Here is a 25,356-nt window from a genome sequence, read left to right as displayed (position 1 = left end):
AATGCACAGATATACCCTGATGAAAGCCAGAAGCTCGTTGTGGTGCCATACAACCAAGAACATCACCTCATGTTGCAGCAGGAAAATGCACGACCCCATGCTGCAAGGATCTTTACACAATTCTTGAAAGCTAAAAAAGTCCCAGTTGTTGCAAGGCTGGCCTACTCACCGGACGTGTCCCCGGTTGAGCATATTTGGAATGCTCTGTATCGGCGAATGGACAGCGTGTATCAGTTCGTGCCAATATCCAGAAACTTGACACAGCCATTGAAGAGGAGTGGACCAACATTCCACAGGACACAATTGGCAACCTGATCAACTCTATGCAAAGGGGATGAGTTGCACTTGGTCAAATGGTGCATTGCACTGAGTCAAATGGTGGTCACACCAGGTACTGAATGGGCAGTAACTGAGATGTGCTCTGTCCTGCTAACTTTATTTTCTTGTTGTGAATCGAAAATATGATTTCAACTGAGAACTTAAAAGTAAAGAAAAAATATATAAAGTAAGATAATTAAGAGCAAACCTAACATGATTATTCTTTAACTTCACTGAGTCTTCTAATCTATAATCTAGTCCCAGAGCAAGTCTTGTACACTGCAGTTTTCTAAGTTTCACTTATCTTAAGATACATTTTTTGAATCATTTGACACTTAAACATATTTTTGATTTCCCCTTGAAATAACATAACCTAATTAAGGTGTTTTTCAAATGAGAGAAAGTTAGATTTGTTTACTGGAATATTGACTCAGCATAATTTCAGATGTACAGTAAGTAGTGTATAAACTGAACGAATTCCAAAAGGGATTAGAAAGTAGAAAATAAAGAGTAAATCTGCAAACTTAATGGCATGCAATTTTGGTGCTTATACAAAACAAAAATGAATATTTTTTTAATCATTGTAATGTGTGTGTGTATTTTTTTTCTCCACCTTTCTCCAGCTCCCTGTGGAGGCCATCTCACCGCCCCTACTGGTGTCATTCTGTCTCCTGGTTGGCCATCCTTTTATAAAGATTCTCTTAACTGTCAGTGGGTCATTGAGGCACAGAAAGACCATGCTGTAAAAATACACTTTGACAAGTAAGTTATTAGTATTCTGCATTTGAAGGTTAAATTGAGCTCTTATGAACTTGATAGTTTGTGGTATTTTTTTGGTTGCTTACATACTATATAATTAAGTCTTCAGTACTGTGAGAAATAGAGATATATAAAGCTGCAGTAAATGATTAATGTTGTTATTTACACATCTTTCCTGGCAACAAGCCGTGGAAAAATGTGCTGGAGCTTGAAACTGCTACAGCTGAAATTTGTAATTTTGGGACGTGATGTAAAGCCCAAGTCATCTTCATCACCTAGGAGGTATTTCATTTGCGAATTAATGCACATGTCCGTGGCAAAGGCTAGTTCATTTTTCACTGAACTGGTCAGTTATTGTTATGATGGATGACTCACTCCCAAGGCCTGATTATTTTCAGCCAACATCATGCTTTTAATTGCCTGTATGAGAAATGTTTTTTTTCTTGACTCATAATTTGTCAAGTATTGGTCCTAAAAATCTGCAGTAGATCTTATGGGTCTGTAATTTGTAGGTTGTTGTGTTTCTAAGATCGTATTACACTTACGGTATATTAAATTGGGGGGTGGGGCGGGGAATGAAAAATAATTGCATCACAAATAAGGTATGTTTTTTCACTGAAGATACAAAATCAAAGATCTAAATTAAAAACACCCGTAGAAGCCTCCAAAGCTCAAGACTATTTTCAAAGATTACAAGCACGTTTTGCAGGCTTTTTGTAAGAAAGAAACAAAAAAATACTTTTTTGAAATGATGTATCTTCATTTTATCTTTTATCCCTGATATCTTGCTAATTTCACTGATCTTTTAAGTTGCCCAAACATATGTTTGTCTTTGATATGAAGCAGATGCAGCTGAAGTTCACATGCAAAATGTATCTTGAGTAAAGCCCTCTATTTTCTTGTAAAAAACATTTAAACAAAAGCTCTAAAGCACATAGTATTTAAATATATGTTGAGATAATTCTACCCTAAAAACAAAATAAATTACATTTAAATGTGAAAATCTTGATTTATTAATTAGATTTTAAAAAATCAATAAAAATGATCAAATTGACATTAGCCTGTTCTAATTTAACCCTGCTTAGCTCAGTCAGAAGAGGAAGAAATCACTCCTTTCTGGTTATACTATGTAATGTTCTGACAGCAATATATTCAAATGTTCTGTTTGACAATAATTGGATAGTTTGAATACCCTGCATGTATCTGTAAAGTTGTCTGATTTCATATGTCCATACTTTTTGTTTGTTTGTCTAGGTTCCAGACAGAGGTTAACTATGACACACTGGAGATTAGAGATGGCCCATCTGCCTCGTCTCCCCTGATCGGCGAATACCACGGCACCCAAGCACCTCATTTCCTGATTTCCACATCCAACTTCCTGTTCCTGTTATTCACTACCGACAACAGCCGCTCCTCAGCGGGTTTCAGCATCAGATATGAAAGTAAGACCAACCAACTGGCTGATAGAGGTGTTTTTTTACAAACACATTTGCTCACCATGTTTGTTCTTGTGCCATGTTATTTTCAGGTGTGAAGATGGAGTCAGACTCCTGCCTCGACCCTGGTATCCCAGTCAACGGTCGTCGCCATGGCAGTAGCTTTTCCATCGGCTCGCATGTCTCATTTACATGCAACGCCGGATACACACTCAGTGATCAGGAGCCAATCGTTTGTGACCAGAATCACCAGTGGAGTCATGCTCTTCCCAGCTGTGATGGTTAGGATCTATTCTTCTATGATTTCTGCCCTGTTAATCCGGTGTGGCAAACACTTCTTTTTCTTCAAAAGCAAATAATAAAAAAAAGAAGTGATGATCTGAAAACTATGTATTCAAGAAAAGCGTGTTATCATTTTCAAAGAAAACCTTTTTGGAAAGACAAACTTAATATACAATGGCCCAGCAGGTCAGTGTGGTCCTCTTATGCCATTAAATTTTAAACTTGAACTAGAAAAAGATTAGAAAGCGGTTAAAACTATATTTCTAACTTGCTATATTTAAGTATGTAAAGAGCTATGGTTGCATTTCCCTTTTTGCTGAATTTGCATTCATTATAGAATCCATGTGTTTCATGTCAACACATTTAGCACACAGTGGGAGTCAGGGATGCTGGTAAACTGTCACATTATAACCTCACTGGTCTCTGGTTCTAATCTTACTGATACAGGTGTTTCTTTGTGTCACATCCATACAGGTCATTGCAGTTCCTTTTTCAAACAGTAGAGGCTGCTGAACAAACAAGTGTATTTAATAGCTTAAAAGAGAAGTTTGTAAGAGAAGGTCCTTCATTATATACTATCATATTTTCATATGCTGTTTTTTAAGGTTTCATGATATTTTAACAAAGTAAGCTTTAAAGAGTTTTCATGGGAGCATCTTGTATTCTCAGCAATACTTTTTAACGCACAAGTGCATTTGCCTCAGTTGGCACACATAAATAAATAAATTAATTAACAGGCATGTTGAAGGTATAAGATTTTAAAGAAAAAAACTGAACCATGACATAATTCCTTGTTTTATGTATGTTTTAAGTTTATTTGTCATTTTGAGCTAAATGCTTGTAAAAAAGAAAAAAAGAAAAAGAAAAACATGCTTTTAGACACATGCTTATTACTCTTTCCTTTTGGGGAGCATCAATCACATCACGCTTGACAACCCAAAAAAGATGGGGACGTGCACAACCAGGATTTGCGAGGGATTATCCCCTGTATCACACTTGTTCACTTCAGGGCTCTAGCGTAAAAAAAAAAAAAAAAGAGATTTCCCTTAAAGCTTTACTGCGTTTAAAGGTATAATAGGAAATGGTTTCATCTATGTTTTGCTTAAAATAACTTACATTTTTGGGCTAACAGCTGTGGGGTTATTATACAAAAACTATCTTGGGGTCTTTCTGTACTGATACAACGACCCACATGTAATGAAATGTGCCCATATTTTTATGCATTTAAGTAAATTACAGCCACCTAGTGATGCGTTGTATTTTTGAAGAACATTTCATTTTGTTTAATTACTTTAATAGCTATCAGAAACCTGTCCGGAATTATTGTCACAACTTGTTGGAAGTTAGTTATGTTTTATATTTAATTGAAAAATGGCTATCTGCTGAAAGACTATTTGATCTACCGAATAACATAATAACATACGTATCGACAAACAAATGACAAAACAGGACAGGGATGACACTGAAGGTATACTTCTGTTGAGTAAAAGCCTTCAAGTTTTTAGGCAATAACAGTTCAGTATATCTTTATATATTTTGTGTGATAATTTTAAATTCAATTGCATTTTGGACATTGATCAATGACTCTAAATGAGTCTGTTAAAGGAATTCATTTTTCTACTGTCTTTATGAAACTCCAGCATCTGACCAGCTGACCGATTTATACATTTTATTCTGATATTATATTTTCTTAAATATTAAGAAAGCACTCTTAAAATTCTAAGAAAATTCTGGGGCTCAAGAAATGACAAATGCTACACAAGGAAATTCTTTAGAGAAACGCATTGAGAGAAATCTGCTTCATGGATCTATTGCATGAATAAAGCAAACAGTGGCTGGAAACAGGTTGTAAAAAAATTGGATCATACAGCTTTGTGATTTCTTACCCCATCTTTCTGCCTCATCTCTACTCTTATTTTCTGTTTGTCAATAGCCTTTTTACAGCCTCTGCTTTTATCCAAAATGCAATGTTACTATTTCCAGGGTAGGGAACTTGAAATAGTATGCATTAAGTGACTAGCCAGTCACAGGGTTAACACCTACCACATACATAAAGGCTGACCTTTACACTTCTGAGCGATTTCTAGACATTTGAGCAGACATAGAGGTGCATGCAAATTAGTCAAAAGCTGTTCGTTCTTTGGCATATTAGTATTCACATTACTTACTTCCTGCTCACTAATAAAAATACAGCATTGGCTTAACCTTATCATTACAAACATCTAAAGGATATTCTTATTTTTATGCATCAGGAAAATAAAACAAATAATAAAAAGATATATATTTTCACCATCTTGTTCCAGCTCAATTGCTTGTGGTGATATTTTATTTATAGGAATGCAGTGCAAGGATTGACAAATGCTGCAGAAACATGAAGGTCATAACCTACTCTGACTCAGCTTCAACCTAATAATCTGAAAATGTTTTTGGAGAAAAGTTCAACTTCCCCTAGAAGCCCTTTGCTTGTTTTGATTTTACAGTAGTTTGTTTATGGTTTTGCATATTATTAAATTAACAAATACATTACGATAAGGAAGCCAAAAATGTTTTCATAAAAAAATCATGTCAACAAATTTTTACAAGACATACCAAAACATATCAAATTTATGTTGTGCGTAGTTTTCTAAGCTTCTCTAATTGGAAATATATTAGAAGTAAGGAATGCGAAAATAAGATAAGGGTCTGGATTAATGGAAATGTGAAGCACAACTGTGACATCTTTAACTTTTATTCTTGAACAAGAAGAGACGTCATTTTCTCCTTTTTTATTATTTAGAACAGGCAGCTGGGCGGTTGATTGTGCAATCAGTCCTTATTCCCTCAGAAAAGATTTCTGTAATAACTTAAGTTGGACGTTTGGTCTTTAGAGAAATTACACTCAGCATGCCATGGCCATTTTGCAACCCTACAGTTCTTTTTTTCCTAACGGTTTACGCTATTCCATTAGATAAGGATATTGTTTCAGATTTCAGTTCATGAATATAAAGAATTCCATTTAAAAAAACTCAACTATCCCAAACTTTCTGCAGCAGACAGCCACTGTTAAATTTTTTTGTGTGTTTCAACAAGGATTTCATGTCAGCAAATGCATGATAAAGTAGCCGATAAACCAGACTAAATCTGAGTTCTATTTCATCCCTACTGACCGCCAGAGGGCGGTGCTGAAAGCACTGAATGTTCCCTTCGGGCATGCGCAGTTCGAGTAATTATACCAACAGAGTCACACCTGTGACACCGGATGACCACTCAGAAGCTATATAGCCTGGTGTCATCCTTTGCTCTGCTCCTTTTTTCTTCTCGCAAGCGGTTCGCTAACTTCCCCGTTGTCTGAAGCCCCTGTCTCTTGACCGGAGTTGCGGTTATTCTCCGCCCTCCCAGGGCTGCAACGGGTCGATTCTGAAGATTACGGAAGGTAAGTGAGTTGTTTGCTGGTGATGGTAGCGTCCGCGCCCCCTCTCCCGGCTCACGACTTTAGCTTTTTACCTACAGCTTCGTGCTGTTTTGTTCCGAACTGGTGACGGCAGCGTTTTCGCCCCTACTCCCAGTGTGAATAACTTCACTGCCGAAGTTATATACGGCTAACGTAGTTAGCTTCTTTAGTTTGTTGGTGTTATACCTGGTGACGGCAGCGGTTTTCGCCCCCTCTCCCAGTATATTCCCTACTTTTGCATCCTTTTTTTCACCGGTCTGCGCTGCTATAATTACTGACGGCCGCGGTTTTCGCCCCATCTCCCAACCAAGTGTGGTCTACTTCGTTGCCGAAGTTGGAGACGGCTAACGTTGTTAGCCTTTTTTGGTTTGTTTGCAGCCTTCTTCATCGGTCTGCTTAATTATAAATGGTGACGGCAGCGTTTTCGCCCCCTCTCCCAATATCAACCTTTTTTTGCAGCCTTTTCGTTGGTCTGCTCTCTTAATTGGTGACGGCAGCGTTTATCGCTCCTACTCCCTACTTAAGTTGCCATACAGCTAACGTTGTTAGCTTTTTTTGTTTATTGCTTTTATACCTGGTGACGGTAGCGGTTCTCGCCCCCTCTCCCGGTATCGGCCGCCTTGTGTCCGCAGCCTCTGTTGTTTTATCCGCTATAATTGGTCACGGCAGCGTTGTTCGCTCCTACTTCCAACTTAGGTTTCCATACAGCTAACGTTGTTAGCTTTTTTGGTTTATTGGTTTTATACCTGGTGACGGTAGCGGTTCTCGCCCCCTCTCCCAGTATCGGCTGCCTTGTGCTCGCAGCCTCTTTCGTTTCTCTGCTGTAATTGGTGACGGCTGCGTTTGCGCCCCCTCTCCCGATTTTCGATAACTTTCTGTTCTTTAAGCCTTGTCGGCCTTCGACATGGATGGCTCTCACAGCTGCATAGATTGTGGGGCTGCCCTGCAGGCAGAGGATGGCCACGACCTGTGCCCTACCTGCCTTGGACATGAGCACCTTTTGGAGGCGCTGTCTGAGAACCCCTGTATGAACTGCAGCTTTATGCCCCATGCAGTGAGGGTGGCCCGGTTGGCCCAGTTGTGCCCCCAGGAGGGCTCGGACCTTCCGCCCTCTGGGCAGGTGGTTCCCCCCAAGCGTTCTAAGCGCCGTGGTGGGACCACAGCATCTGTGCCCCTCCCCCGGAGGAAGCGGGCCAAACCTGACCAGGGCCTGTCCACAAGGGTGGAGCAGTTGTCAGCAGAGCTGGCAGAGATGAAGTCCTTGTTGCAGACACGGCAATCTGATCCCTCGCTCCCAGTGGTTGGGCTCTCTTCCCCACCAATGCCCGAGCTGGTTGTAGAGGATGACGTTATCTCTCTGGCTGCCTCCGCTTCTCATTTTAGAGATGAGGAGGAGGCAGGGTCCTCTCAAGCCTCTGAGGCTGGTTCATTTTCATCTCAGAGTGCGGTTGGAGAGGCCGGCGACGGTTCCATGCGGGAGGTCATGTCTATGGCCCTGAAGCAGCTGCAGCTGGAACTCCCACAAGGAGAGGCATCCAGCTCTGGCAGTGCTTTTTTCAGACGTGGAAGGGCTCCTACTCTTTCTGTACCTCCATCAGAGGAATACCTGAAGGAGTTACACGCCTGTTGGCGGGAACCGAGAGCGCTTGTGACACAATCGAGAGCGATTGTGTCACCAGATGAAGCCCTGCGTCCTGATGTCCGGTGCCCGCGGACTCAATGTCGGGTTACAGATGACCTCCTCTGTAAGCCGTACAATGCAGGAGCGCGTGCTGGCCGCCTTGGCAATTCCCTGGCGCACCTCATGTTTGCCCTGTCTGCATCTGTTGAGGACACTGGTGGTGCAAGTGCGGCGATTGGTTATAGTGACGCAGCGCTGCAGGCCTTCGCGCTGATGACCAGAGAGCTTGGACGGGTCATGTCTTTCCTTGTCCAAGCTCGTAGACAGGTCTGGTTGGCACAGTCTCCTCTGACTGAAGCATGCCGTAGGACCCTCAGGGGTGTCCCGGTTGTACCAGGGGAGCTGTTTGGATCAGCTGCCTTGGAGGCGCTGGAACAGACTGCTCAGGCACGTCAGACTAGCCAGCAGCTTTCCGGCCTTCGCAGGAGCATACCTGCCTTTCCCCAGCGTTCGGGCCGCCCTGCCACTACCCCCAGCGTTCAGCCACGACCTCAGACTGGTGGCAGACCTGTTGGTCCCTATCCCCATGATGTGCGGCAGAGACCGAGAAGGGACTTTCGTGAGCCAGTCTGCCGCCCTGTTAGACAGACCCGGGCCTCAAATCCTGGACGCCCTCCCCCCAGAGCCCCCAGGGGCCGTGGGGATAGAAGATGATGCCACCGGGCCAGCCGTCGGACATTTTTCCCATCAGCAGCTGAATTTCTGGGCTGCTCATGCCGTAGATCCATGGGTGGTTGCCACCTTAACCAATGGCTACAGGCTCCAGTTCCGACGGCGGCCCCCCCTCTCACACCGGGTCAAGATGACTGTCATCACAGACCCGGTGAAATCTCAGGCACTAGACCAGGAGCTTTCCGCCCTCCTGGGCAAGGGGGCAATCGAGTCTGTAGATCCTCTGCAGCAACCCAGAGGCTACTACTCCACATACTTCCTTGTGGCCAAGAAGACCGGCGGTTTTCGCCCCATTTTAGATCTAAGGGGACTGAATCGGTACCTGAAGGTCCTTCCCTTCCACATGCTCACCATAACAGAGGTCCTTCAGACCATTGTGGCGGGAGATTGGTTTACATCAGTAGATCTGACAGACGCCTACTTTCACGTGCCTATTGCGGCAGAACATCCCCGTTTTCTCAGGTTCGCCTATCGGGGGCGCCATTGGCAATTCCGGGTGCTCCCATTCGGGCTCTCCCTTTCCCCGAGGGTGTTTACTCGATGCGTGAAAGCAGCCCTCTCTCCTCTACAGGCCTCCGGAGTCAGGATTCTGCCATACCTGGACGATTGGCTTCTTTGTGCTCCCTCTCAGGTAGCTGCCTCTCGGGATACGTCCCAGCTTCTACTTCATGTGTCAATGTTAGGCCTCAAAGTCAACTTGGCAAAGAGTTGTCTGGTTCCATCTCAGACAACCACCTTTCTTGGGATGCATCTGGACTCTGCTACCATGATGGCCCGTCCATCTGTTCACAGGGTGGACGACATACTCCAGCTTGTCCGTCGATTCAGACTGGGCAGGGAGTTTCCCTACATCACCTTCCTGCGAATGCTGGGCAAACTGACATCAGTCACTCGTGTCGTGCCCTTAGGGCTGCTCCTTCTGCGTCCTTTGCAGCGATGGCTCAACAGCTTTCGCCTAGACGCCAGGCTGCACAGGCATCGCAGGCTAATGGTGACCAGGAGCTGCCTCCATGCCCTAGCTCCTTGGCGAGACGGGACCCTTTTGTCCAGTGGTGTTCCAATGGGGCTAGTAGTGTGTCGAAGGGAGGTGGTCACCACGGATGCCAGCCTCATGGGCTGGGGTGCCGTGTGGCAACACAGAGCTGTTCGGGGTCTCTGGGACCCAAGGGAGCGCACCGAACACATAAATGTGCTGGAGCTGCGGGCTGTGCACATGGCCCTCAGGTGCCTTCTGCCCCACCTAGAGGGAAGGAACGTGCTGATTCGGACAGACAACACCTCTGTTGTTTATCATATAAACCACGAAGGTGGCACCAGGTCAGCACGTCTCTTGAAGGTGTCGAGGGATCTCCTGGAATGGGCGTATTCCCGTCTGTGTACCCTGCGCGCAGCGTATCTGCCAGGACGGCAGAACCAGGTTGCGGACTCTCTATCCCGCCAGGCACCTGCTCCGGGAGAGTGGTCTCTTCACCCCGACGTAGTGCGCATAATCTGGAACCTCTTTGGGCAGGCAGAGGTAGATCTGTTCGCCACAGAGGAGTCGACCCATTGCCCCCTATGGTATTCCCTAACCGGGATGGCGGGCGCACTGGGCCAGGATGCACTGGCTCATCCATGGCCGCAGGTTCTCCTGTATGCCTTTCCACCCCTCTCACTGGTTTGGCCGACTCTACGGAGGGTTCTCGAGCAGGGCCACAGAGTGTTGCTGGTAGCTCCGTTCTGGCCAGCGCGGCCGTGGTTCCCGCTGCTTTGGAGTCTGTGTCACGGTACTCCATGGCGTCTTCCAGCAAGGAGGGATCTGCTGTCTCAGTTGGGGGGACAGATATGGCACCCCAACCCTCAACGTCTCCAGCTGTGGGCATGGCCCCTGGGAGGCTGACTGGGTGTTCAGACACCGTGAGACACACCGTATTGAGTGCTAGGGCTTCCTCCACTAGGCTGCAGTATGCTAACAGATGGCGCCTCTTTTCTCAGTGGTGCTCTGCCCACAATGAGAACCCGCTTTCCTGCTCGGTGCCCACTATTTTGGAGTTCCTCCAGTCTCTCCTTGATAAGGGCCGCTCTCCTTCGACCCTTAAAGTGTATGTTGCAGCAATTTCATGTCTTCACCGAACTGTTGACAACCGTACAGTGGGGCGCCATGAACTGGTTTCACTTTTTCTGCGTGGTACTCGTAGGTTGTGCCAGCGGCCAGCCCCACGAGCCCCAGATTGGGATCTGCCATTGGTTCTCACAGCTCTGTGCCACCCTCCATTCGAGCCTTTGGCACAAGCAGAACTCAAGTGGCTTTCCTGCAAGGCTGCTTTCCTGATGGCTATCGTCTCAGCTAAGAGGGTCAGCGAGCTACATGCTCTTTCTGTCAGCCCTAGGTGTATCAGGTGGAATCCAGATGGCTCTGGTGTTACCCTGTGGCCTAATACTGCGTTTGTGCCTAAGGTGTTGTCTCCTTTTCACCGTAACCAGCCATTGCGGCTCGCTCGGTTTCAGCCTCAACCTGGTACAACTGAGAATGAGTCGGAGTTGTTGTGCCCAGTAAGAGCGTTGGAGGCATACATTGCAGCCACCGCCAATCTGAGACGCTCGGACCAGCTTTTCCTATGCTATGGGGGTCCAAGGTTAGGCTGTCCTCTTTCTAAACAGCGTCTGTCCCATTGGATTGTGAGTGTCATCTGCCACGCCTACGCTGCAGGTCACTGCTCCCTGCCAGTCGGTGTGAGAGCACATTCCACCAGGAGCGTCACCGCTTCCTGGGCTGCTTTGAGAGGGGTTCCGCTGGAAGCTATATGTGCTGCTGCTTCATGGGCTTCCCCAACCACCTTCACCAGGTTCTACAGTGTCAATGTGGCTGCCCCTCATCCCCTGGGTCAGGTCCTTTTACAAGGTTCTGCTGGGCCTCCTCTGTGAGGTATGTGCTCAGGATTCCTTGTGACATCGTTGGCATTAGTCATTCAGTGCTTTCAGCACCGCCCTCTGGCGGTCAGTAGGGATGAAATAGAACGAAAGTTACGTATGTAACTACGGTTCTATGAATCCCGGATGACCGCCAGAGCTTCTCTGTCACTCAGAATCCTTGCTTTTGCGAGAAGATTCTGTAGGAGCAGAGCAAAGGATGACACCAGGCTATATAGCTTCTGAGTGGTCATCCGATGTCACAGGTGTGACTCTGTTGGTATAATTACTCGAACTGCGCATGCCCGAAGGGAACATTCAGTGCTTTCAGCACCGCCCTCTGGCGGTCATCCGGGATTCATAGAACCGTAGTTACATACGTAACTTTCGATTAAATGTGTAATTTAGTCTGGCCCCGATGAATGAGACATTGGAAGATTGTTCATGACAACAACCCGTTGTCTTTCAAACCACTGTCTGTGCCTATTGGCCAATGCTCTGAAGGCTCTGAACGCTTCAAAGATTGTTAGGCTATTTTTAATAATTTTTATAATAATAACCCCTCTTTATTACCAAAAACGAAACAAAAAAACGGTTGGGTCATTGGTTCTGAAACAGAAGAAATTTGTAAAGGGACAAATAAATGTTTTATGGCACTGTTAACGTAGTGATGGAAAAGTGAGAAATGACTGTCCTTTTTGCTGGTCTTGTGCTGTTTGTTACACAATTGCTTTTGATTATTTAATAAATATGTGATACAAGTAGATGATATTCTTTATCACTAAGTGGAAATGATTTTGACATAAACATATGCTATTGTGCAAAAGATTTTTTTGAAGTTCGGTGGTAAATTTTTGGACTGCTGAGTTTAGCTACATCTGGAGCAAAAACCCTGTTGGACCTACCAAGGAGTTGTAGGGATAACAAAAGTATCCAAGAAGACATCAATGACTCATCATAAAGGTCAACAAGTGACCCAGTGCAACTTCTAAAGCACTAGAAGCCTCACTTGCCTTAAGGTCAGTATTCATGATTCTACAATAAGAAAGATGGACAAACGTCTTGATACGGGGATGGCCTGGAGCTGCTTTGCTGCTTCAGGAGCTGGATGACTTGCTGCCATTAATGAAATCATGAAATCTGCTCCTTGTTAAAAAAAAAAAAATCCTGGAAAAAGAGGTGAAGCACATAAGAAAAGTCAACCCTGGAGAGGCTAAAATAAGATTAAGGTTTTAGACTTAAATCGAAGTGGCATGACCTTTAACATGCCAGTTATGCTTGAAAACCTTCTAATGTGGCTGAAATAGAACAATCCTGCAAAAGAAGGGCTAACATTTCTGCTTAGGGATAAAAGATAGTCTCTGCAAGTAAACTTTCTCTTTTCACCCAGGTTGTCTTTGTATTTTAAGCTTTAGCATTTAGTTTGACTAAAAGGTGAAAATATAAGAAATCTGTAAGGAGGCAAAGATGTTTTCACAGCACTTTGTCTATTAGTGCAAAAGACATGACCTCAAGACATTCTCTTCTAGCATACAAAAGCTTATACAATCAAAGCAAGATGGATAAAGGAAATGCAATCACATGATACAAGCATCCTGAACTTCAAACAGGACTTTCAAACTTTATTCACTCTACTCTTCTCCTCTTTAAGCATTCACACACTGTGCACGTTCAGTGATCTCACAAAGTCTGCTAAATCAAAACTGCTGATCTTGTTCCTGAAGGTCAGCTAAATTGCCAAACAGATAATATAGAACAGTGGCTGCTCTGTGTCGGAGTAAATGCTGTGACATTTTAAAGGTTTGTAGTTGGTAACAAGACTACAACTTGTTATAAGTGACCAAAGTCTGTTTTTTCTATTCAATAAAAGTGTAACTTAGATGGCTCCAGAGCCTTAGTTCTGGGTGCAACCAACATGAACGTGGAATTTTCACCGTCTGTGAGAGTATGAGAACATTTAGTGAAATAAATGACAGAGATATCACCGAATCATTAGTTAATAATTAATGTGTCAAGAAAACCCTCTCTCTTTTCTGATTGTGAGTTTCCTCCAGAATGCACTTCTACTTCTTGAATTATTGGTAGACGTACATCCTCTTTCATCCTTTTCATGTGTAGTGGTACTTTAGAACTCTGAGTTTCTTTTTTTTCCTCTCATGATCCATCAACCATTACACCCACACAGATTATTTGTACTATAAAGAGTTATACACACACAGGGGCCAATAGTGCACACATGGACTTACACCTCAGCCATTATCTACAAGAGTCATTTAGTCAGATGGCCTTTCTTCTGAGGTCTAATGAGAGATAAAAAAAAATGCACTGATAATCAAACTACAGAAGTCTGCTGATCAGCTAGAAAGAGAGCAGGCTTCATCAGACTCAGGTACTCAGATATTTTTGAAATTTTATATGGAATAGAGGAGACAGAGGGTGGAGTGCAGGAGAGAGAGGAGTGAAGGTGATCACTACTATCAAATAGAGCCCTTTATTTATCTCAGAGTGTGGCTGCAAAACGTGTTACAGTAATTTGCAAAAAATGGCAAAAGGCAAACCTAAAATAAAATATCTGATATTACATCTACAAAAGTGAGAGAATCTTTGTGTTATCTATTCAATTTATTTTTAAACAAAGGGTTCCTTCTTTCATTGTAAAGATTTATATCTGTAACTCTAATTTTAGCAGTTTTATTTAAAAAGGAAAGTTCTGCTATTATATGGATTCTTTAAACACCAGCCGATATATAGATATAGTTCAAGCATTTTCCTCTCCTCCATTTTACTATGACAGTTTACAGATAATGAAACACACTATTTAGTTTCCCAAAAACCAAATGTTACATAAGCCCTGATGTTGGGTGATTGCCTTGTGATGCAAAAGATTGCTGACTTGACAGCTGTCCTGCAAACCTTTCATATGGAGGGTAAGTCACAACAAGAAGAAAAAACTAAGTGGAAGGAAAACACGTGAAAGAAAAAAGATGATCTGGCAACAGTGATAACTGCAGCTTTAAAATAAATGCAACATTTAAAAATATAGCAGGAGTTCAGAAGGCAGTTTAAGTCTGTGTTCCTCAATTTAACCAAAGCACATGTGCTACAACTGTTAGAGTCAAGCCACTCTCCAACAAGAGGCAATGCTTGAGCTGTCCTACTTTATTCAGATCTATTTCAATTTTCTATTTCATCTGGAAATCAAGGAGACTGGAGGATGTGCGAGGGGCACAGAAACAAAGCTTTTTGCATTTCATTGAAATGTTTTTACACTTGCTGTGGGAAATCAAGTCATCTGCTAATGTCGTTACTGTGTTTATTGAGTTAAATGTCAGCATTCTGTCTACTTAAAGGCTTTATAAAGCATTTTTTTCAGACATAAAAGCCTTATTCAATGTGCTCTGTTTCAACTAACCATCAGATTGCTCAAATTCTAATTACAAAAATAAATTTGCTAAGTGGAAACACTGCAATAAATGAGGTGGAAACACTTTTCGCATCACATGGGTCACATCGTCTGCAATTGGACCTTAGTGCCTTGTTACAAAGAAGACTGGAGGTAGTTGGAGAATGATAGTTCCAACATATTTTAATTGATATTGAGGAGACTGAGTACTTACTTTTAGCCCTAGTGCTGAAATATAGATGGCAGCCCACTGCTCCCCAAGGGGATGGGTTAAATGCAGAGAATTCATTTTGTTGTTCTGTACTTGTGACAGTGTAATGGCAATAAAAAGCTGGGAAGACATGCTCATGCCATGTCGTTTTCAAGAATTGTCGTATAAACAAATGTATTCATGTGCAGTTGAAGTTGTTTTACCTATTTATTTGAAAATACTGCAAATGTAAAAATAGCATTTTCCAAATTAGCAGAATATCAACATAGTTTTGCATACATTTGTAATGGAAATGGAAATACTGTGCTTGATTGCTTGTTAAACATATGACCTCATGGCATTGAGAATCTTTTTAGTATTGGCAAGATGAAGAGGGGAGACAACAGGCCCAGCAATAAAAATGAGCTGACTGCCACGACTACAACAAACAGGGGGTTCCTTAATACCTTAGTAGTTTTCTCCATGCAATGCCACATTGATTAGGTTATGGAAGAGGAGCCCAATATAACTTCTGATGACACATAATGTAATAGGATGCAATTTAAAAGAACTTGCATTAATATCCATTCAGGAGACCCTCTACAATGTAGTCTCCTCTCCTTAGTTTCACAGGAAAAAGAGGGAGAAAGTAGCAGTCTTAAAGCCATCATATAAGGCAATGTGCAGAGACAACCGGATTCTTCCCCTAATGTTTAAAATAATATCCTGGCTAATCTCAAAGAAGAAAAAACAAAAACATTGTACTGTAGTATAACCAGTGTCAACAAAAATATTGAAAACAGAACTGCATACCTGAATCCAGATTCATCTTAGCTTGAAAATCATTCATAGTTTTAAAATAGCAGGTTTTAAAAAAAAATATTGAAAGAAGTGATTGGAGGACCTTTTTTTATCTTCACACATTAATTTTCTTGTGATTAAAAATATAGAATTTATCCTTTGTCAAAGTGTTGGAAAAATATAGTGGCTGTTAACAACGATCTAAGCACATCTGTTTCCACAGGCGGGAAGGGAATAAAAAACCTCCATATGGCCAGAAATTTTTAAAATCTGGTAATATTTTATTTTCTGGAATTACTGGTCTACTAGTTTGAATATATTTTATCATTTGAGATCTGGTTATTTGTCTAATTCTACATATTTCTGTCAAGTTCAGAAAATAGCCATGATCTTTTCATAAAAGAAACATGTTTAACTGACCTATATTTATTCTGCTTAATCTAGATTAAACTAAAAATCACAGAATGGAAATCTCCTTACTCCCGTTTTTCAGTCTCTTGTGAGGAAGAATTTCCATTGGGAGAACTTCGGCCTCCAGTCAAGTTATAAAGGGCACCTGTGGGAAGGTTCAGCTCTTTGAGGAGTTTTTAAAACTGCAGTGATTTGCAAAAATGGGACACAATCCGCTCATTTTACTAATGAACAGAGGAGTCTATAAATGAAGGCATAACCTTCAGCTGAGCAGACCCGTTGATGTTAAAAAAGTGCCAAAGCACAGCAGTATAATTCTTGATGCTGTAGCCCATAGCATATTTTATAAACCCTCATCACTGCTCAGGTATTAAGAAAATTATCTTAAATGATAATGTTTTCCATTTATTAAGCTTCATAAGACTATACTCTTTAGGTTTGTCATATTAAAACACTTTAGTAAAACAAGTGCTTAAAATAATTTATTTTTATCCAAAGGTCCAATAATATTTCCTGACATTTACTTTATCTAATTTGATATCATGTCGTAGCCATTCCAAAACAGTAAAAAAAAAAACAAGTTTGAAGACGTTTCGCTTCCCATTGAGGAACCTTTTTCAATTAAAAATATCAGAATTAGCTTTCAGTTTGAAGCTTTATATAGTAGCCCAAAATGCATATTGAACCAGAAGAATGGGTCCGCCCCTTAGGAATGAGGAGTCATTTTGGGTTCTTTAGCCTGTAATACCCGATACTGGGCTATGTCTCTGAAAGTTGGGTCGTGAGGGCCAATTGTTGGCTTGGCTGCCGAGGCGAGATGTTTTGTCCTTCACAAGGAAGCAACCTTAACTCAGGTTTTAGCCCTCAAAAACCGACAATGGAGAGTTAGAGTTGATTCCTTCCCCTGATCATTTCAACCCCCATGCAGGGGACAAAACATCTCGTATGAGTAGCCAAGTCAATAACAGGTAAAGATATTTCTAAGAATCCGAGTTTGATCTAAATGTTAAAAATTGTTAACCAAGTTTGTATTTATTTATTTATTTATTTATCTATCTAACCAGTCACAGACTCTTTAACAGGGAAGGATTTTAATCCTGTTGTGATAACCGTGCAAACTGACAGAAGGCATATTGTTCTTATATGGTTCAAACAGGCACAGGTGTTTCTGAGATCTCTTGTTGAGATCTCACGATTTGCTATTGCAGCTCACAGTGAAAACTTAGTATTGTTGTTTAACATAGATTTTTTTTTCTGTCTATCTCAATTTTTTCTTTAGCTCTTTGTGGAGGATATGTTTTTGGTAAAACTGGGACAATTCTCTCTCCTGGCTTTCCTGATTTCTATCCTAACTCGTTAAACTGCACCTGGACTATAGAGGTGTCTCATGGGAAAGGTAAGAACACTTATGCACATATAGAGCCAAAACACTGACTGTACTTTGGATCTTACTGTTGTGGTTAGTTCTTATCTGACTTGTTAGAGAGCATGTAGCTGTTCATAAGTTGTTGTGGAGTAAAAAGATTACTTTTTCTCCAGCCATTTTATCTGCTGTGCTTAATGTTTATTTCTGTTTTGCTTCTCTATGTCTAATTCTACATTCCTCAATCTATCAATTTTTTTCCCCAAATTCCCACCTATTCATACAGGAGTCCATCTGGTTTTCCATACTTTCCATCTAGAGGAGAATCATGACTATCTGTCCATCATTGAAGATGGCAACTTCCACGCTCCTGTAGCTCGACTCACCGGCTCAGTGCTTCCACCTAGTGTTAAAGCTGGACTCTACGGAAACTTCAGCGTGCAGATGCGATTTATATCAGATTTTTCTATGAGTTACGAAGGATTCAACATAACTTTTTCAGGTAAGACAAGCAGTAAAAAATATTACACAGAATGCATCGAAAATGCTTTTGAATGCTGCATAAGGATGTAAATATGATTTGGAAAGGATATACTGCTTAACCTAAATCTGTTGGTTTCATGTAGTCTTATTTATTTTTTACATTGACCTAAATACATTTCAAAAAAATGTTATAGCCTTGATGGATTTAAAAGGATTTACTCTAACCAGTTTGTTTATGATGCCAAACGTTATTGGTATCTTTCAGATAATAAAATAATGTAAACAGCTGGAATGATAAAATAAAATATTATTCTAAACCTAATCAACCAGGAGTATGTTTATCTCTGTATTTGTTCAATTGGCATAACAAATCCACTAATTCAGGGGTCCTCAATGTTTTTGGTCCAAGACGTCAGATTGATGGAGGTAGGGAGCAAGGTATCCAGTATCTTCACAACTCCAATGTTAAATACCTCTGCCCTAATTACTAATTACTTAGTTTGGTGAATGTTTTTTTATGACACATTAGTGAAATGGAAAAATACTTGTTCATGTTTTTTACATATAATACTTCATTACTAAGAGATACTTAGTAAGAATTCAGCTATATCTTAACAAAATGCCAAATTTCAATAAAAATTCTCATCTCTGTTAAAAGTTTTATTTTTTTTATTTTTTTACTGCTTCTGGCAACCATTTCAGCCTATCAGCTAAAGACTTATGCAGTCTTATCCTTGCTTCAGTTAGTTTCCTAAATAGATAAAGCCCTTTTCCATTCACTCCTTAGTAATATTATCCTTCTCGTCTGAATGTACAGAGTACGACTTGGAGCCCTGTGAGGATCCTGGTGTGCCGGCATTCAGCAGGAGGATGGGATTTCGATTTGGAGTTGGCGATTTGCTTGCATTCTCTTGTTTCCACGGCTACAGGCTTGAGGGAGACACTAAGATCACTTGTCTAGGAGGTGGCAGGAGAGTGTGGAGCAACATACTGCCAAGGTGTATAGGTAAGATGATTGTGAGATGAGACAAATTGATTTACAGTAGTGAGGAAACTTTTAAATAAAAATTTAGACAATTTCCATATGCATTTTTTTATCTTCTAAATTCATTTAATTAATTATCAAACATGATTTTGTCCACAGTTTTTAAGGCAATGAAGTTACATCATCTTATTTGGTTCAAATTAATGTTTCAAATTGCCTTTTATACTGCATGAATGGATTGGAAGTAAAGTATCAGCATTTGCTTGGTTGTAAATTTGCTAATGTTTTATTTGGAACAGAGGTAATTTACTGTTTCCTGACTGCTTGACTGTTAGTTTTATTTGCCAAGATTTTTCTGTTAGCAGGTTGTTATATGTGGGAATTTGATGCCTATCAGTATTTCTCCGGATGCTGCTGGTAATTTATGAGAGTCTGACTTGAAGCTGCTGGGAATTTCCGAGTCCCAGTGAGAGCAGACTAAAAATGCCATGATAGCGTTATCTGTGAAGAGATCAGGTTTTTACTATGAGGGAACCAGCCACAGCTGGAAACACACTGTGTTCATTTTTCCCCTTGTCCTTTTTCCTTGTACTTCACTGTTTTTTTTTTCTTTTCTCCTCATGTTTATTTGGATACTTCTTTGGAAGATAACTACATCTCTTCCTTTCAAGGGAAATGCTAAATATGCATATTATGTTACTTCCGCATCCCCATTATAATTTATTTCCCTACACTTTAAAACTGGTATTTTTCTGTTTTCTTGCCATCTCAAGTGTTTCTTCCCCTCTTACAGCCTTTTTTTTAAAACCCATCTTGCAATCTTTAAATTACTGAACTCTATTAGGTTAAATTCTAAAACTAAATCATGATAGAACTGCTGAATTTACTATGCATCAACTCTGTTCCATACCAAAGAAAAATTTTGCTTTGATTTGAACATTTTTAGAAGTTTGATAGAAATAGATATAATTTGTGTAAATTTGATAAAGAGAAAATTATGTTCTCCCCATCTCTTTCACTCCTAGTTGCTGGTCATATCCTAATTTTAGTAGTATTTCCGAAAGCCTGCAGAAAGCTTGTTAATCATTTTGTGTTTTTCCTTATTCCTTATAAGTTAAAATTTTATTTTTCTTTCATAATTAACCAGTTATTTAATTTCTGAACATTGACAAACAGGCCTCTTGGCAAAGAGTTTTGTATAATTTCTCTATTTCTTGTTAATGAATCTTGTCCTACTTTCTTACATTACTGCATTTATCATCTTCAGGGCTCCTTGTTTTGATCATTGTATTTTCAGAAGAAAATATTTCCAGGACTTTAAAGAAGACCTGTTCTTAGGATACTCATCCCCTTAAAAATTATTGTAAATACAGTGCGTCTATGATAATTCATTTCACAACATGCCATTGTAGATCTTGCTGTATGTTAAGAGTAGTTGTCTTGTTCATTGTTAAACCCCCCCCCCCCAATTCCAAATATTTTGCAGTGATTAATAGATTTTCTCCCCACATGGCTAATGTGAATTTCAAAAGGAACTTTTTGCCGCTTTTTTAACATTACCTTGCTTTTTGACACTCTTCCATAAAAGCTAAATGTGTGGAATGTACAACTATCATCTTTCCACCTGAACTGTGGATCTTTGCAGCTCCCCTTGAATAACATGGAACTCTTGGCTGTATCTCTTTTCATTTTTCGCCTTTGCAGTCTGCCTTGTCATGTGTTGGTTAGCTTTCAGCTGTGCTCTAAATTTCCCTTCAACTTCATTCCTGATTTGTCTGCTGTGTTCGTTTCTCTAACAAACCTCTAAGGACTTGAAAGAACAGCTGTATTCTTACAAAGGATAAATGATGCACAGGTGGACTCTTTTTTTCTCAAAGTAATTACATATGCCTTTCAGATTTTTTGGTATTTCTTATGAAAATGTAAGTTACATTTTTCCATTCACAATTATGAATCAGTATGAGTTGATCACCAAAAAAAAACACTTAAGTTCATCAGTTCATGGCTTTAATACATAAAATAATGCATGAAAATGTTTTTTTTTTTTATATAAAATATGGACCGTGCAATAACCTGTTTTTCATGTCTGAGTGAGATATATGGACAGTGAGAGATAACTATGGAGTTGCTATGATTTTTGTTTACCTGAGTTTTTGCCTTTTTCCTTTTCTCCTCTCCTGCAGCTGAGTGTGGAGCTTCTACACTTGGACCAGATGGTGTTCTACTCTCTCCAAATTTCCCCTCCAGTTATGATAACAACCATGAGTGCATTTACCGCATCACTACTGAAAAGGGCAAAGGAATCAGGCTGAAAGCTGAGAGCTTCTCTTTGCAAGATGGAGACTACCTAAAGGTATGCTGGGGTTTTTTCTCCTTCCCTTTCTTTACCTATTACGGAAAAAATAAATGTCTGTCATTATGAAATTTCAGCACGTGGATTATCCTTAAATGTTTAATCTATGCCCACACATGAAAATGCAGAGTGACTATGCAGGATTATATACTGCAAAGGTGTGGTCTAACAGTATAAGAAATCTAAACTTTTTTTTATTTAAAATTCAGTATGTGCCTCAGCAGAGTTATTCTGGGATTAACCAGAGTGAAATTAGATGATATCTTGCATGGTACTGTGCTTTTTATGACGCTCAGACAAGGTTTGACTAATCAGTTATCTTCTGCCTTGCTGCAAACATGTACAGTATGTAACAGTAAAACCCAGTTTAAAAACATTAATGAGCCATATCAGTTATTCGGTAGGCTTTGATCCAACATGTGCACCTGTAATTACTGGAGTTTTCTGAAACCAAGGCAGGATGTAAAACATATATTGCAGTAAGGGAGTTGAAATCTTATATAAGTAATATAGCTGATTTGTATTTTCTCTACCTTTAGGATTTATTGAAGACTGGTATGTAAAGACATAAATATCTCTAATGGGAATTATTAATGTTCTCTATTAGTGTTGATGCCTGTGCTTTTTTAGAAGTGGAAGGGGAACAAATCAGCCTCCAATAACCCTGAGAAGATTTACCTTTGTATCGGTCGGCTGGCCTTAGCTTTTATACACTTTCCTTTGTTTCAGTTTGTTGTATCCGTAAGTGAAACTAAGAGCTATATTTCAAAAGGAATTTTCAAGCGATCCAAAAAAAAGGATCATAAAGGTGCATCACAGTAAAACAAATGTATGACTGTGTTTTTCTGGCTCGAGGGTTTAAATCAGGCATGCCCAAAGTTGGTTATTGAGGGCCGCTGTCCTGCAGGTTTTAGAGGATTCCATGCTTTAGCACTGCTGATTCCGATGATTGCAGCCCGGCAAAAGCCTGTTAGTCAGCTATCAATAAAAATCAGCGGTGCTGGAGCAGGGATACCTCTAAAACCCGCAGGACAGCAGCCCCCGCACCGACTTTGGCGTTGTTTATTTTGGCATTTGGATAAATGGTAACCGTTTCAAGTCTGAGGGGAGGCAACTTTATTTATGTAGCACATTTTAATAGCAAGACAAATTAAAGTGATACAGGGTATGCATAAAAAAATGGGAAAGCACACAGAAAAAAATATACTTATGTGGCACACAGATAATTTAATTATTGAAATTATATATAAAATATGAATATTAAAAAATAATATTAAATAATTGCAGAAATTATATATAATAAAATATAATAAAGTAATTGATAATAAAATGGAGAACAAATTTTACTCAAAACTGAAATTATTCATGTTTAGATAGCACAGTCAACTATGAGGTGCCCCCAGGGACATAAATCAGAATTAACTTCCATATACACATATTAAATTAAACTCTTCCATATAATATGCTGAAAAACATGCATATAAAAAGTACAAAGTAGTGAGAACTGTTCATATAAACTGGTGAAAAGCATTACCTTTCATACATACTACTGAAAAGCTTTGATATACACTACTAAAACATTTAACTAGTTTTCCATAATCAAAGGTAGAGGGTAAAATGGTAAATGACTGTGTGAATAGAACGTTAAAACATGCCAAATTGTATATATTTTATTTTTTGTTACATTACCTAAAAATGGCAAGTTTTATACACAAATCTTATCCCCTTTTGCCTAGCATGTACTTAATTATGAATAACATTTAGAAACTGCAATTGCAAATTATTGAGAAAAAATATTATTCTCATGTCTGAGAACCCTCCACTAGTCTTGTCCCCAACAAAACTGTGTACCTCTTCTACTACACAAAAGCTGTGTTTGGTTTTGTTTAAACATGATGGGTGATTATCGTCAATTATTACCTGTGGCACAGGGTGCATCTGGTACCTAGGCCTTCAGTGGACACCCCTCAACTTAATCTACCCCTTAACTCCTTCACATTCAAATTAAAGTATATACAAGCTGAACAGTGATACTCAATGTCAAGAATGTAATACAATTATAACATTTAGGACTACCACTAAAGCTATAGTTTCTCGTTGAACCAGTAACTGTAACAAATATTTTATGCTCCTGGTCAATACAGTCTCACTCCCAACTCGTCACATATTGACACTTGGTCAACCCCCCTGCGCTTCAGATACTGACGCAACGGGGATTCCGCTGTCGTCAGTAACTGACATGTTTGGTTCATGACAGGCTGTGGCAGAAACTTCCAACATTTTTTTCCATGAGCTGTGAAGTAAAAACTTACCACTAACCCATCTCTTACCCTAAACCTAGGCCCTAGACCTAAAGAAACAGTACCATACAATTCTAAAGCTACCAAAGTTACATTGTAGGCTAAACTTCTTTTTTTTTTTCTTTTTTTGTTGCGGGTAGCATGATACACTGCCCGCAACCTGTAATCTAGTCCGCGCATGTGACGAGCAGGGAGTTTGACCAAGCCCATGTTAACTAGTTGGGAGTGAGAATATGTTGCCCTAGTCCTAGCTTCCTAACTGCCACTTTTCTGATTTATCGGCGTTATTATGGCAACTGTGGATGCACTTCCAGTCTAGATTAGATGTCTTCTTATGGTGATTGATTATATTTGTTAAGCATATTGATTCTGCCACCATTAGATAGGCCTATAGACTATTAACAAAATGTAGTCACAACCACTAACAGGTTACCAGTGTCTCCTGTTTATTAGCCAAGCAATTAGCCATCACACTAAATCCAGCTGTGTGTTCATGAGCAGTTGGCATAAATCACTGTAGACATACCTACACTGTATTTCTAAGCAGTCTGTAACGTGTTGAGTTGGTTTTACCCAAATTTCAATTGGACAGCCACAATGATACACCTGAGGGTAAGGCATTAACCCAGTGAACCTTCCTATGGCTTCCAAGCACTGGCCCAACTTTTCAGCAAGAGAAATTCCTGTTGGCTGGTTGAAAAGTTTCTAAATGTCACTAAATGTTGTCATTGCCCAATTTGCATATTTGCTGATAGGAGCCGTAAGAGAAAGGAAAAGCAATATCAGTGTCACAGAAAGTGATCAAAAACACTCTAAATATGTTTAAACTAAATATGTACTATAAAATAATTTATAGTATTTAATAAAATTGGTAGTCAATTGGTATTCAACTGAACTAAGGCTGAATGAATTAATATTGTTATGCTATCAAATTCCACTTAAACACTCAGTGGATAAAGCTGTGTTTGAATTAGTTCACCCTGGAGAGACTCACATAGAGAAAATATGCAATTAGAAAGGTTTTATTGACATGAAGGAAATAAGTTCTTTAGTGCTTAGACACCAGCAGAAGACTTTGATGCTGTTAATTGACATTCGCCTGGATGAGTAATTTAGGAAAAGGATTAGAGTTGTCTTTCCCTGGTGGCCTGGACACTGGTGGTGGAATAAGCCAGAGGATAAGTAGTACTGAGAGAAGTCTGAGAGTGAGGGCAGAGCTAGGGCAGAGGTGGGTTACAGTTCGGCTGGGGTGCAGGAGGAAAGGTGGGCCAGAGGCTAAAGGAATGGGATCTTGAAAGACAATTGTCCTCTGAGTGGGTGCGCTCCCGATGTTGATTGGCTTGAGCTTTAACATGGCACATAAGCAGGTAGTCGAGGTGAGGCTGATTAGTAAAAATGCCCAAAGTCTGTCTTCAAGGGCCGCTTTCCTGCAGGTTTTAGAGGTTTCTCTGCTTTAGCATAGCTGATTTTCATAAATGCAGTTCATAAAAAACCTGTTAGTCAGCTATCAATGAAAATCAGCTGTACTGGAGCAGGGAAACCTCTAAAACCTGCAGGACAGCAGCCCTCGAGGACCGACTTTTGGCATGCCTGCATTTGC

General features: G+C 40.5%; 1 protein-coding gene across 1 annotated transcript in view; it reads left to right on the top strand.

The window, feature by feature from the left end:
* Positions 1-25,356, top strand: part of LOC119797587 (CUB and sushi domain-containing protein 1-like) — a 404,138-nt gene that overhangs the window by 210,963 nt on the left and 167,819 nt on the right. Inside the window, exons 16-22 of the mRNA XM_038306729.1 lie at positions 942-1,080; positions 2,332-2,519; positions 2,606-2,794; positions 17,552-17,668; positions 17,922-18,137; positions 18,936-19,124; positions 21,287-21,456. Coding sequence (XP_038162657.1) covers positions 942-1,080; positions 2,332-2,519; positions 2,606-2,794; positions 17,552-17,668; positions 17,922-18,137; positions 18,936-19,124; positions 21,287-21,456 — 1,208 coding nt within the window. The remainder of the gene's footprint in view (positions 1-941; positions 1,081-2,331; positions 2,520-2,605; positions 2,795-17,551; positions 17,669-17,921; positions 18,138-18,935; positions 19,125-21,286; positions 21,457-25,356) is intronic.

This window comes from Cyprinodon tularosa, unplaced genomic scaffold (genome assembly GCF_016077235.1).
Source record: "Cyprinodon tularosa strain WSP-4 unplaced genomic scaffold, ASM1607723v1 ctg59, whole genome shotgun sequence".
NCBI classification, from domain to species: Eukaryota; Metazoa; Chordata; class Actinopteri; order Cyprinodontiformes; family Cyprinodontidae; genus Cyprinodon; species Cyprinodon tularosa.
The sequence above is the reverse complement of the archived record's forward strand: the minus strand, read 5'-3'. Positions and strand labels throughout refer to the sequence as shown.